Source organism: Melospiza melodia, chromosome 18, assembly GCF_035770615.1.
Source record: "Melospiza melodia melodia isolate bMelMel2 chromosome 18, bMelMel2.pri, whole genome shotgun sequence".
NCBI lineage: Eukaryota > Metazoa > Chordata > Aves > Passeriformes > Passerellidae > Melospiza > Melospiza melodia.
The window spans coordinates 1,411,812-1,425,267 of record NC_086211.1 but is presented as its reverse complement, the minus strand read 5'-3'; the positions used below and the strand labels follow the sequence as shown (position 1 = coordinate 1,425,267).

General features: G+C 65.5%; 2 protein-coding genes across 3 annotated transcripts; one reads left to right on the top strand and one right to left on the bottom strand.

The window, feature by feature from the left end:
- Window positions 1-202: 202 nt before the first annotated feature.
- Window positions 203-2,767, bottom strand: MSRB1 (methionine sulfoxide reductase B1). Its single transcript, XM_063171614.1, has 4 exons — window positions 2,634-2,767; window positions 2,103-2,245; window positions 1,893-2,007; window positions 203-1,412 (listed from the first exon to the last, which is right to left on the bottom strand). Exons 1-4 carry the CDS (start codon window positions 2,686-2,688, stop codon window positions 1,387-1,389), a joined length of 339 nt encoding a protein of 112 aa, XP_063027684.1. The 5' UTR covers window positions 2,689-2,767; the 3' UTR covers window positions 203-1,386.
- An 887-nt stretch (window positions 2,768-3,654) lies between these two features.
- LOC134426501 (testis-expressed protein 2-like) lies at window positions 3,655-13,341 on the top strand. Of its 2 annotated transcripts, none has more exons than XM_063171563.1 (13): window positions 3,655-4,016; window positions 6,562-6,724; window positions 8,032-8,906; window positions 8,990-9,190; window positions 9,305-9,602; window positions 10,057-10,271; window positions 10,416-10,568; window positions 10,658-10,757; window positions 10,911-11,043; window positions 11,142-11,279; window positions 11,543-11,755; window positions 12,021-12,141; window positions 12,777-13,341. In XM_063171563.1, exons 3-13 carry the CDS (start codon window positions 8,043-8,045, stop codon window positions 12,900-12,902), a joined length of 2,562 nt encoding a protein of 853 aa, XP_063027633.1. In that variant the 5' UTR covers window positions 3,655-4,016; window positions 6,562-6,724; window positions 8,032-8,042; the 3' UTR covers window positions 12,903-13,341. The 2 variants fall into 2 exon arrangements, with proteins under 2 accessions (XP_063027633.1, XP_063027632.1); XM_063171562.1 differs by having other exon boundaries at window positions 8,001-8,906.
- The last annotated feature ends 115 nt before the right edge of the window (window positions 13,342-13,456 follow it).

Genomic DNA, 13,456 nt, shown 5'->3' with positions numbered 1-13,456 from the left:
AGTGCTAAGAGGAGTGAAATGAAACCTTCCCAGTGCAGCTTTGGCTCTGGGAATGCCCCAACCTCTTTTCCAATGGCAAACCTGGTGAATGGGAAGAGATTCCAGGTAAAAGCACAAACCTCCATCCCCCAGCCCTCAGCCAGGGAGCAGAGGAGCAGCCCAGGGCTTTGGGATGCCATTCCCAGCGTGTTCAACACTCCAACACAGTGAATCAGTGCTTTATTTCAGCATGGACAGGTCCAGCAGTGAGCTCCAGGGAATGAGCTGGGGTGGCAAACCTCCCCCGGTGCCCTCAGATCTGTGGGACTGAGGGAAAACACGGGGAGAGAAAAGGCCCCAAGGTGTCCCCAAGTGTGGGTGCAGCCCCCCAAACCCCAGGGGTCAGCAGCAGCCCCTTCCCTCATTAAAATCCTGGTGTATCCATTCCAGAGGAGGATCTGGCTCCTGGGACAGGCAGCAATGAGGCACTGGATTGAGGAGAATGAGTGTGGCAGCCCTTGGGAGCACCGAGGCAGCACAGCCACAATTCCCAGAGCCTGAGCAGTGCCGAGGGCAGCCCCTGGGCCCAGTTCCAGCTCCCTCCCACAGGGCAGGGCCAGCAGGACCCCGAGTGCCCCCGGGATGGATTGCACAGTGCTGAGTCAGGGGTAAGGCCAGGCAGGGTCGGGGTCAGCGCTGTGGAACCGTCCCTGCAGGGTGGGCAGGGGGAAACCCCTGGATGTGCCAGTGGGACCATCAAACATCCCTGCCCCAGCACCCTGGCAGGGTTTATATGGGGCACTTCATAGCATGATCCCAGAATAGCTCCAGGGATTAACCCCGAGCCTGAGCCCAGCTAATCCTGCCTGAGTGCCTGGGAGTGCCAGCACAGCCTGCCTGGGCTGCAGCACAGCCTGCCTGCCTCTGGACACTGTCACAGCAAAGATCCAGGGCTCAGCACAGGCACAGCAGCTCCTGGGTGGAGCTGGAACAGCCCCAGGGGGAACCGGGCCAGGGAAACCAGGGGGGACTGTGAGAGGAAAACCAGGAGAGAACCTGGACAGGGAAACCAGGAGAGAACCAGGACAGGGAAACCAGGAGAGAACCAGGACAGGGAAATCAGGAGAGAACCAGGACAGGGAAATCAGGAGAGAACCAGGACAGGGAAACCAGGAGAGAACCAGGACAGGGAAATCGAGGGGAACTGCAACAGGGAAAACTGACAGGGAAATCAGGGAATAAAACCTTGACAGGGAAATCAAGGGGAAACCGTGACCAGGAAATCAGGGGAAACTCGGACCAGGAGCCTCCTTGGGGTTGCTCCTGCTGTGGGTCCCTTGGCAGGTCAGTGCATCCCAGGAGTGGAGGCAGGATTAGCCCAGGGCAGTGGCAGGTGCAGCAGCTCACTTATTTCTCCTTCAGGTCAGTTTTACCTAAAAACAGGGGAGGAGCAATGAGGGCTCGTGTTTCTTCCTCCAGAACCAGCAGCCCTTTTTATTTGGGGATTTTTGTTACACAACATTCCCACCACCACAGCCTGACCAGCAGGACAGCAGCTCATGGCTGTGCTGAGGCCTTTCCTCAACATTTTTTTCTTTGACAGCTTCCCCAGGGAATGCCCAGCAAACCCCCCAGCCCCTCAGTCCCAGCACAGAGGATCCCTGCCCTCACTTTGCACCCCCCAAAACTCAGCCACCCCCAAATCCATGGAATCCCTGGGTGCTGGTGAGAGCCAGGAGCTCCAGCTGAGCTGGGGGAGCCTCAAGCTGAGCACAATGAGCCTGATTTATCCCAGGAGCAGCTCCCTGCCCTTATCAGCTTGGCCAGAGCCGCCCTGCTGCAAGCAGTGCAGCGCTCTCAGCGTGCCAGAAACAACTCCCTGGGCTGGGCAGGGGCCAAAGCCGCGCTGGTACCTTTGGGGACGAACTTCAGCGAGCTGCTGAATATTCAGAAGCGGGACTGGCCCCTCTTGGGGCCGTCGTTGAGGAACTCGTGGCCCAGCCCGTTGCCACACTTGCCGCAGGTCACCTGGGGGAGCAAAGGAGGGGTTGGCAGCAGTCCGGGGCTCATGTGGAGCCAGCCCGGGGGTGTTCTGGTCACACCCGAGGGTTCGGGGTCCGCACCTTCAGTGCCCCCGGGCGCTCCTCGCGTTTGGCCACGCTGTCCTCCCGCAGGGTCTCGGTGAACGCCGGCCAGGGCGACGAGTGCTCGTACTTGGCACGGCTGGAGAACAGCTCATGGCCACACTTGGCACACACGTAAATACCTGCGAGAGGGCACGGCAGGGACAGCGCGGGGTCAGGTCAGAGCGGGGACACGGGACACACAGCACTCACATGGGGCACTGCCAGCTGCGGCTGCCGGACCCCGGGACAGCCCCAGGGAACCCCCGGGGCCAGGCAGGGTGTGGAGGGGCAGGACCCCCACTCCCCATAGGGGTTCCCGCAGGGCAGATCCCCACAAGGAATGGAACCCCCTATCGGGACCCCCGTCCCCATCGGGAGGATTCTCCCACCCCAACAAGGGCCGCAGAGAGGGGACCCCCGCCCGGATGCTCCGCAGAAGGAAACCCCCCAAACCCCCCTCAAACCGCTCCCCCGGAGGGTTCCGCCTCGCCGGGTGACCCCCCCGGAGCCCGCGGGGAGCCCCCTCACCCGGCTGGAAGTGGTCCTTGAACACCTCTCCCCCCAGGAAGGAGCAGAAGGACATGGCTGCGCCCGCTGCCCGTTCCGTTCTGTTCCGTTCCGTTCCGTTCTGTTCCGTTCCGCCGGCCCGGCCGCGCCCCCGCCACGCCCCCCCCCCGAACCACCCCCCTGTCCCTCCCCTCCTCGTGCCGCCCCCGTGTCCCGCCTCTCTCGGTGCCACCCCCGTGTCCCGCCCCTCTCGGTACCACCCCCGTGTCCCGCCCCTCTCGGTGCCCCCCCCGTGTCCCGCCTCTCTCGGTGCCCCCCCCGTGTCCCGCCCCTCTCGGTACCACCCCCGTGTCCCGCCCCTCTCGGTGCCCCCCCCGTGTCCCGCCTCTCTCGGTGCCACCCCCGTGTCCCGCCCCTCTCGGTACCACCCCCGTGTCCCGCCCCTCTCGGTGCCCCCCCCGTGTCCCGCCTCTCTCGGTACCACCCCCGTGTCCCGCCCCTCTCGGTGCCCCCCCCGTGTCCCGCCTCTCTCGGTGCCACCCCCGTGTCCCGCCTCTCTCGGTGCCATCCCCGTGTCCTGCCCCTCTCGGTGCCACCCCCGTGTCCCGCCTCTCTCGGTGCCCCCCCCGTGTCCCGCCTCTCTCGGTGCCACCCCCGTGTCCCGCCTCTCTCGGTGCCATCCCCGTGTCCCGCCTCTCTCAGCGCCACCCCCGTGTCCGGCCTCTCTCGGTGCCACCCCCGTGTCCCTCCCATCCACCGGTCCGGTCCCTCCCCGGTCCCGCCCCTGCGGCCCCGCCCCGCCGCCCGCAGAGGGCGCTGCGGGCCCGGCGGTCCCGGGGCGGTCCCGGGGCGGTCCCGGTACCGGGGGGACCCCGCTCCGAGCCCCCCGTTGATCCCCGGGAGCCCCGGCCCGGCCCAGCCCCCGCGCGGGCTCCCGGTGGCGGCGGCGGAGCGGGGGCAGCCCCGGCGGGGGCGCGGGGGGGCGCGGGGCGGAGCGCGGAGCCCGCTCGGGGCTGCGGATGCTCCGTCCGGCCCCGCCGGTGGCAGCGGGGCGGGCGCCAGCCCGGCTCTGGGCGTCTGTAACGGGCAGCGCGACCGCGACGGAGCCGCCGGTACCGGCTCTTCAACGGCGGTACCGCCACCGGTACCGGCAGCGCTCCGGCCCTGCCATCCCGGCACCGGCATCAGTCCTTGGATCCCGGCACCGGGACCGACCGGCCTCACTGACACCGGCACCGGCTCTCCTTCCCCGGCACAAGGTCCCGTGTCCCCGGCACCGGGACTGACCCCCCGTTATCCTCCCCCGGCACTGGGACCACTCCGATTCCCCGGCATTGCTCGTCCTTCTCCTCCACCGGCACCGACCGGCCCTTCCCGGCTCCCCGGGCCCCCCGCCTGCCGCAGGTACCGGCGCTGCGGGGCCCGGGGCGGGCGGCGGGGCCGGGCAGCACCGGTTTGCCCAGCAGGGTTGGGGGCGGTGCGGACCGGGGGTCCCTCAGGCGCTCCCGGCTCTGGGGATGGTGCGGGCACAGCGGGGACCCCCCTGTCCCGGGATGGGAGCGGGCGCAGCACGGACCCGCTGGTCCGACCGGGGTCACCGGGGGATGCGGGGTCCGACCGGGGTCACCGGGGGATGCGGGGTCCGACCGGGCCCGTGGTGGGCGCGGGGATCCCCGCGGGAGGAGGAGGTGACAGCCGGAGTGTGGCAAGGTGAGGGCTCTGAAGGTGAACCTGGGCAGGTTCCAAAGGGGCTGAGCTGCTGCAGCCTCCTTCTCCTTGCAGAGATCAGCAGCACAAATCCCTGCTCGGGGACTTTATCCACAACCTCTCACCGGCGTGAGTCCCCGGGTTTAGGCTCTGCTGGAAGCGGCGCCTTCCTTGGTGCAAGAGGAAGAAATTTTGGTGCTTTTTGGCCAAAAGGCGGCTGTGGCTCCGCCGGCCCGGCCATGCGGGGATGGATCCCCGCTCCCAAATGCAGCCGGGCGTTGCGGGACCCCGGCGTGGGGCCGCTGCCCTGTCGGAATTAGGTCAGGCTTCATCCAGCCCGGGCGGGCTGAGCCCCCGCCGCAGCCCCGCGATTGACGGCTCGGGGCAGGAAGGGCTCCGCACGGCGGGGAACGGGAGCGGGGACCCGCAGCAACACCGGCACGGCACGGAGCGAGGGAGGGAGGGAGAAGGGGGATGCGCTGCTTTGAAAGCGCCTCCCGTAAGATCCACCGAGATCAGAGGAGCGGGATGTCAGGGAAAGCTCCAAACAGACTCCGAACAGGGCCCCGCACAGCCCAGCGCTGTGGATCTGCAGGCGCTGGAAGGAGCTGCAGCTGCCAGGAGCTCCCGGCAGCATCATCCATCGGGAAACTGCTGCTCCCTGCAATTCCTGCGGCGAGGCTGTGCCGGAGGGAACGGGATGCATGTGGGGAGTGGCTGGACCCTGCCCCATGGCTCAGAGCCCCTCTGAGCTGCAGGGGCCACGCAGCTCAGGAAGAGGAATGGAAATTGGGAATGGCTGAGACACAGGAGTGAGGCAGAGCCCAGAGACAGGAAGGGCTCAGCTCCAGCCCTGGGATGCACGGGATGCTGGAGAGGCTTTGGCAGTGGCTCCTGGGGCTGGCAGGCTCTCAGGCATTCCAAAGCTCACCTGGCTCCTTGCTCCCCCAGCAGCACAAAACCCACCCCAGTATCCACCAGTAAAACCCCTGAGAAGCAGCGATGTGATGTGGAGCTGGGGGCAGGGGATGGAGCTGGGATCCCACCCTGGCCGGCCCGCTGGCCACAGTTACATCTGAGCTTGCAGAATTCCCTCAGAGCCACCCCAATGCTCCCTGATCCCGGGATAATGCAGGGACAGCCGGCTCTGTCACGGTGCTTTGTGCAGATAATTGGAGAGGGATTTCCAGCTCCTTTGGCTGCGTGAGGAAAGCGCTGCTGTGGTGCCACTGCCGCCCTAATTAACCACAGAGGACTGAGGGAAGTTAATGAAGTTGATATTTCAATTAACTCCCTGATCCTACAAGCAGAGCAAACACCAGGCAGGCGGTGCCCACCCGGAGCTGCCACCCTGCCAGGCTGTGCCAGGCCACCTCTGCTGCCCTGGCCACATCAGGGAATGTTCTAGGGGGACACACTCCAGGAGTCCAGCCCAAGCTGGGCCACAGCTTGTCTCTGTCAGGTTGTGTCAGGCCCTGGATTTGAACCAAAGCTGGGAGCAAGGAGAGGAATTTTGGGGCTGGAATCCAGGGAGAGGCTCACTGATGGTCATGGCCTTGGTGTGTCCTCACACAGCGAGGGGGGACACTGTCATTGGGGGTCCTGTGTCCCTGCCCTGCACAGGTGTGACTGTCCTGGGCTGGGTGTCCCACTCAGCAGATATCCCCTCAGCCCCAGTCCTTCTCAGGGGTGTCCTGGAAGGGGTGGGATCACCCCTGAGAGCTCTTTGCTGGCACCTCCATCATCCCCACTGCCCTGTGCCCCCATGAACCTACTCTGCTGCACCCGTGACAACCCCTGCAAGGACCTTCATGTCAGATGTATCCTGCAGAGAGCACAAAGATCCCCCTGATCCTGCAGGGCCGCAGCGTGGGCACCCACACACACTTCTGGGCACCCCCACACTCAGTGCTGGGCACCCCCACGCTCAGTGCTGGGGGCACCCCCACACTCAGTGCTGGCTCTCGGAGCCTGAGGCAGCAGCAGAGCCTCCCCCAGGGCTGCACCTGCCCCTGGGGTGCAGCCAGGACACCCAGCAGGGTCTGTCCTGCTGCCCACCCTCCCCAGAGGTGGCTGCAGCAGCAGCAGCAGCGTAGCCCCCCTGTACTCACCAGAGGAGAACTCCCATACAAACCCAGGCTATTATTATCTCTGTCTTCCACCGTGCTAATGGTCTCTCAGGAAACAGACTTCTCTTTTTTTTTTTCCTTTTTTTTTTTTTTATTTTTATTTTTTTTTTTAGCTTTGAAAACCCACGAGTGGTGGGAACGGAGAGCTGGGCACGGTGGAGTGAGCACCACAAGGAGCACCAAGGCCAGCACAGGGAGACACTGTCCCCTGACCTGGCAGGGACACGGAGCAGGGACCGGCCAGGACCCTCCAGGGAGCAGCCCAGGGGCGTTCTGGTAGGAGCAGCCCGGGGTGGTGGGCAGCACTGGGCATACTGGGCATACTGGGAGTGGCTGTGATGGGGCCATGAGAACCCTGCATGGTGAGGGGCAGGGACTGCAGTGCTGGGTGGGAGGGGGACAGGGCCCTGCAGGGTCAGGGGAGGGATCCCTTGGAACCACACACGGAATGCTTTGGGCTGGAAAGGACCTTAAAGGGAAGGGACCTTAAAGACCCCCCCTGCCATGGACAGGGGCACCTTCCTAGAGCAGGGCCCCTCTCAGGCCCAGCCCCACTGCTCATTTGCCCTGCTCACTCCTCCTCTGGCGGTTTTGGTGCCTTGCCAATGGTGCCAGCAGTGCCACCAGCACCAGCCAGGCTCTGCCAGGGGCTGGGGCAATCACCCGTGGATGATCCGGGGTTAACAAGTGGCTCCTGCAAAGGAGAAGCCAAGCAAGAGCTGAGATTATATAAAGGGGGCTGGAGGCAGCTGCGGCACAGGCTGTGATTAATTCCTGGCACCGAGGAGCTCTGAAGATCCAGGGCGGTGCGATGGGAGGATGAGGCAGCCCCAGGGTCCCTGGGATGCATTCCTGCTGCTGCTGCTGCAGGGCTGCTGTGAGGGGAGGGGGACAGGGAGGGGCTGAGCACTCCAGGGACCCGCTGGGGGCTGACTCAGCACCGCGGTGCCCTCAGAGCCCGTCCTGCAGATCCCTTCTCCCTCCCAAAATCACGGAGGGGACACGGCTCAGGGCAGGCCAGCCCATGGAGAGCAGCAGTGAGGGGTGGTGGGGGACAGGACAGCATTCCCTGAGGCCATGGACACCTCAGGACAATGGAAACTTGGTGTTAGAAAAACTTTTGTCCTCTGCATCCCCAGTGAAGGCAGAGATTGCTGACTGGGCACTGGGGCCGCAGCTTGGGCCGGCTCCAGTTTGGATCCATGCAGTGCTCGAAGCTGGGGCCAAACCATGAACGTTCAGAGGAGTCAGGGAGTCCTGCCCGCCGGCCTGGCAGCCCTGGGCTGGCGCTGGGAGCAGGGGAATATCCCGGTGTGGAAAATCCCCCTGTTTGGCTGCAGCCTGGCTGGCAGCTCCGGGCTCTCTCAGCCCCGTGGATAATTGCCTGGCTGGGGTTTATCCTCCTCGGACAAGCAGGTTCTCACACGCAGCCACGGAGGGAACAGGCTGGCAGCGCCCAGGCCCGTGTGAGGGTGCGGGGGATGCAGGAGCAGGGCAGGGATGGATGTTCTGTGCCCCGCGGTGACACGGAGGTGACACGGAGCCCTTTCAGCTCTGACAGCCGCTCCCCTGCCCCCCGGCAGTGCCGCCGGCGATGCGAGCCATGGCAGACCCGGCTGCGGTGGCAGCAGAGGCCTCTCCAGCCCTGGCACCGAGCCCGGGCTCCCCTCGGCGCGGGGACGCGGAGGCACCGACGCCGCACGCCCGGGAGGACGCGGGCGGCCGGGACGGCTGCGGGCTCCTTCCCTCGGCAGACGGGGACACGAAGCGTCCCCCCTCGCCCCAGCCCGCGGGGATGCTCCTGGCCGAGCTCCCGCGGGCCCCCCAGCCCCGGCTGAGCCCGGCCCGGTCTCGCACGGCTCCGCCGTCGCCCAGCGTGTCACCGTCCGAGAGCCGAGCCGCGCTGCTCCGGCTGCGCGACGCCAGGCTGGAGGACACGAGGCGGCGGCTGTCGGAGGCCGTGCAGGAGCCCCTGAGCCGCCTGAGCCGCCTGATGGCCGAGGAGAGCGGGCCCAGGGAGCCGGGGGGCAGCCCCGGGGGCGGCCGCGGGGCCGGGGGCCGCCGCCTGCGGGACTGGACGCCCTGGGAGCCCACGCAGAACTGCCGCTACGAGATCTGCTCCTACGGGGACGTGATCCAGGTGGTGGAGGTGGCACAGAGGGACGCGGAGCCCCCGCCGGTCCCAGCGGCCGAGGAGGCCCCGGCGGCGGCGCGGCCCGGGGGCTCCGTGCCGGGCAGGGCCCTCGGCGGCATCGCCCTGCTCGCCTACGGCTACCTGGTGCTGCCGCTGCCGCCCTACGCCGCCGGCCTCGGCCTGGGGCTGCTCTGCGGGCTGCTGCTCGGCTTCCTCGCCGTCCTCCTCCTCGTGCCCAGGGCTCCGCCGGCCGCTCGGGGACCCTGGGGCCGCCTGCGCCCCAAGCTGCTGCCGGGGGAGCCGCGGGAAGCGCCGCACCTGCAGGTAGGAGCGGGGGCTCCGGGATGGGGGCTGGGGGTGTCCCTGGTGAGGAGGGGAACAGCCGGCTGCCTCTCCCCGTTCTGCAGGGCTGGATGAACCAGCTGCACGCCTACGACCCCGAGCTCTTCCACCCGTCGCTCACGCACTCGGTGCTCGCCGTGCTGGACGGGGCCACCCTCAAGCTGTCCTACCCCAAGAGCAACATCCCGCGCCGAGCCACCTTCGAGGAGGAGATCCTGGACGCCGTGTTCGTCAGCCACCGCTGCTACGACCTGACGGACGCCAAGGTGAGCCCGGGGGTCCCCAGGAGCCTCCTTCCCACGGGGACCGCCCAGCCTGGCCCGGGCACATTCTGCTCTCGGTGCCCCCCAGCCTGGCTCACCCCGCTGTCGGTGCCGCAGGTGTTCCTGTGCCCCCCCAGCCTGGCCCGAAAGCGGACGTGGAACAAGAAATATCCCATCTGCGTGCTGCTGCCCGAGGCGGCCGGGGCAGGGGGCGGCGAGGAGCAGGGGGACACGGAGCCGCAGGGGGACGAGGGCAGCAGGAAGGTGCCGCCGGCCGGGCAGGACAGCCCGGGGGACAGCAGGGACAGGTGCCTGTACCTGTTTGGGAGGACGGGGCGGGAGAAGGAGGAGTGGTACCAGCACCTCGTGCAAGCCTCCCGTGGGACAGCCAGCGGCCACGGTGACACCAGGGCAGGTGAGGGGCAGCCACCAGGGCTGAGCCAGGAGCACAATGGGCAGCAGGGAGTGTGGAGGGACGGGGAGGAGCCCAAAGTGGAGCCAGGAGGGTTCAGGTGGTCAGCACAGGGTGGCTGGCATGTCACTGGTGTCATGGACAGGCGTCATGTCACCCCTGATGCCATCCTGACCGAACAGACTGGATATTAGTGAAAATTGGATATTAGTGAAAATTGGATATTAGTGAATGTTGGGTATTAGTGAGTGTGGGGTATTGGGAACATTTCTTTCACTGAAAGGGCTGTCCAGGCCTGGGGCAGGGCTGGAGTGCCCATCCCTGGAGGGAGTTAAAGCCATGTGGATGTGGCACTTGGGGACACGGGTTGGGGCTGGCCTGGGTGGTGCTGGGGAGTGGATTGATGACATTAGAGGGGTTTTCCAAGCTCAGTGATTCTGTGATTCCACCTCCCCAGGCACAGGATGGGCCCCACAGAGCAGCGGCAGCAGCAGCGGGGGCAGCACTGAGGACATCCCATCCACAGATCCCTCCAGGGATGTGTCAGGGAGCACTGAGGAGATTTACCTGGACTACAGCACCTACATGGCCCGATTTGTGCCAGCACAGGGGGCAGCCAGCCCGGAGAGGAGCCCCTCTCATGGAGCTCTGGGCAGCCCCACGCCCACAAAGGTGAGAGGGACAAACCCAGTCCTGGGAGCGGGCTGGAGGCTGCTGGAGCCACGCTTCCAGCGTGTGGTTTGTTTGAGCAGCCAAGCCCTGGGGCAGGGAGCACAGACAGCAGGTCCCACTGCTCACAGAGCCACCTCTCTGCAGGGGCTGGTGGCTGCTGTCCCCTCCCAGGAGGACACGGCCGGCATGGCCTGGATGAACGCCCTGGTGGGACGCATCTTCTGGGACTTCCTGAGGGAGCAGTACTGGGCAGAGCAGGTGTCCAACAAGATCCAGAAGAAGCTGAGCAAGATCAAGGTGAGAGGCAGGAGCATCACTCAGGGAGCCCTGCTCCCAAGGCCCCACGGTGAGTGGTGACTGTCCCCATGGGGGATTCCCTCCATCAGCTGCCGTATTTCATGAACGAGCTGACGCTGACAGAGCTGGACATGGGCACATCCATCCCCTCAGTGCTCAGTGCCTCCAGCCCCACCATCAATGAGCGAGGTAAGAGCCCCCCAGAGGCACAGGGACCCCAGTGCTGCCTCCAGGATGGCTTTGCAGAGCTGCCAGCCCAGAGCTGGGAGGGCTTGGCAGTGCCCAAGCAGCTCTGACCCCTGTGGTGCTGACCCGATCTCACCCTGTCCCTCTCCCTGGCAGGGCTCTGGGTGGACTTGGAGGTCACCTACAGCGGCTCCTTGCAGATGACACTGGAGACAAAGATGAACCTCAGCAAGCTGGGGAAGGAGAGCTCTGCAGAGGAGAGCGGCCCTGCAGAGGCAGGCAGAGAGGGGTAAGGAACCTGCCCGTGGGTGGGCTCACCCTGCTCCTCCTGCCCCGGCGAGGCGAGGCCGCTGTCCCTGAGCTGGCTGTGACCTCCTGGGCGGGCAGGGCCCGGCCACGGCTGATCCTGCTGGCAGACAGCGACGCCGAGTCCTCCAGCGCCGGCTCCTCCGACGAGGACGATGCCGCCGGTGCAGAGCCCGTGGGAGCCCCGGGGGAGCGGCTGCCCCCGCCCGGCACCGAGGGGTACGGGGGTGCTGGGGGTCTGTCTGGGGGTCTGTCTGTGCCACGGGGGGCTCAGGGAGGGGATGGGGGCGCACAGTGCCACAGCAGCACAGGGGCATGGGGATGGTGTCCATGGCAGGACACACACAGCACATTGTGGCAGCTTCCAAAGGGGACTCTGTCCCCATCCTCTGTCCCCGTCCTCTGTCGCCCTCTGTGCTGTGGCAGAGGGCTGGGGGACCCCCAAACCCAGCAGGGCTGAGCTGGGGCCCCCCTTGCTTTAGGCACGTCAGTGGGAACAGCACGAGCAGGAGGATCCTGCGCTTCGTGGATAAGATCGCCAAGTCCAAGTACTTCCAGAAGGCCACGGAGAACGAGTTCATCAAGAAGAAGATGGAGGAGGTGTCCAACACGCCGCTGCTGCTGACGGTGGAGGTGCAGGAGCTGGCAGGAACCCTGGCCGTGAACATCCCCCCGCCACCCACCGACCGTGTCTGGTACCAGCTCTCCTTCCCCTCATCACATCCTGCTGCCAGCGCCCCTTGCTCCCTGCAAGGGGCCATCCCAGGGCTCTGGGCTCATCTTGGCACCAACAACCCAAAGCTGCTCCCCAAAGGGGCTCACAGAGCTCATTCCTCTGGGTCTGCACCCAGGCCAGCACAGATCTGGGCACCCTGAGCTGTCCCTCCCTAAACCCCTCAGTGGCTGTGGCACACCTGTGATGCAGGTGATGCTTTCTGCCTGTTTGCTCTCCCCTCACAGGTACAGCTTCCGAGTGCCCCCGCAGCTGGAGCTGAGGGTGCGCCCCAAGCTGGGTGAGCGGGAGGTGACATTCCTGCACGTCACTGAGTGGATCGAGAAGAAGCTGAAGCACGAGTTCCAGGTGCCTGGGCTGCTGCTCAGGGCCTCAGCAAGCCCTGCTGAGCCTTGGGCATTGCTGCCATCGGGGAGAGGCAGCCTCAGTTGGGGCCAGTTGTTTCTGCAAAAAGCCAGCACTGGTCTGGTCTGGCCAGCTTGGAGCAGTGACAACACAGAACCCAAAGAACGAGTTCAAGGGCTGAGGAAAAGTGATTTCCTCCCATCATTTGCAGCCCTGCCCCAAGCAGGGAGGGTTCAGCCCCAGAAGAGCTGAATTCACCTGTCCATTCTGCTTTGGGGATGTTTGGGAGATTTGCCTTCCCAAGGGTTTGTGTTCAGCCTCTCAGCTCTGCTCTAAAAGCAGAAATATCCCCACAGATATTTAAGGCCCCCCAAAAGCCACCCATCTGGATGGTTTCCAAATGCTGGTTCCTCCCCTCTGCTGTGACCACCCCTGCAGCCATTGAGATGGCCAGGACAAACTGTCCCTGTTTGTCCCCACCCTGACATCCAGAGCTGGGACCCTCCTGGGGCTGCTGCTGTGGGGTGGGAGCCCAGAACCTCCAGTTTATCCCCACGTGGCTCCTGCCAAGCCACCTCCAGGAGTGTCCCCGTGCTGCTCAAACCCACTGATTTGTTACTCTGAATTCCTCTTTGCAGAAAATCCTGGTGATGCCAAACATGGACGATCTCATCATGCCCATCATGCGCTCTGGCCTGGATCCTTGGCCCCCCAGCCCGGGACCGCCCCAGGATCCACCAGCCACGGGGGACAGGAGGCTCTGAAGCACAACCCAGGGGCAGGGACACTGCCCAGAGCTCAGGGACCTCGCTGGGACACGGGACAGCCAGGCCTGGCCGCTGCCTGCAGCCCGGGCTGTGCCTGGATTCATCCTCACGCTCTGCTTGTGCAGATGAGCCCCCTCAGATCCTGCAAGCACACGTTCAGGGCACAGCCAGGCTGCTGGAGACCCAGGGATTCCACGGCCACGCTCCAGGACTCCTGGTCAAGCAGGCAGCTCGGGGCACGGGAGGGCTGGGCTTCCCACTGTCTGCTTCCAAAGAGGGTGCAGGACACCTGGATCACGGCACTGAAGGAGTTGGGATCGTTGCTGATCCAGAATTCCCAGCTCTGGGGCATGCCCCCTCCCCACAGGCAGCTGGGCTGCAAGGACAGCACGGGTGGGAAAGGCTCCCAGGTGAATAAATCCATCTCTGCCTGGCAGCCCTCTTGTTGTGCACAATTCCCACCTCTGCCAGGGTCCCAGCCACGATCAGGGGGCTTTGAGCAGGAGAGGCCCCCAGGCTGCACCTTCAGCTTGGCAAAAGCAGTGCTGGAG

Bases quoted from the DNA above. Each gene is read 5' to 3' on its own strand.
- LOC134426501 (XM_063171563.1), top strand. From the start codon at position 8,043: ATGCGAGCCATGGCAGACCCGGCTGCGGTGGCAGCAGAGGCCTCTCCA. The intron at 8,907-8,989 runs GTAGGAGCGGGG...CCCGTTCTGCAG, and splicing joins GGGAAGCGCCGCACCTGCAG to GGCTGGATGAACCAGCTGCA. The intron at 12,142-12,776 runs GTGCCTGGGCTG...TCCTCTTTGCAG, and splicing joins AGCTGAAGCACGAGTTCCAG to AAAATCCTGGTGATGCCAAA.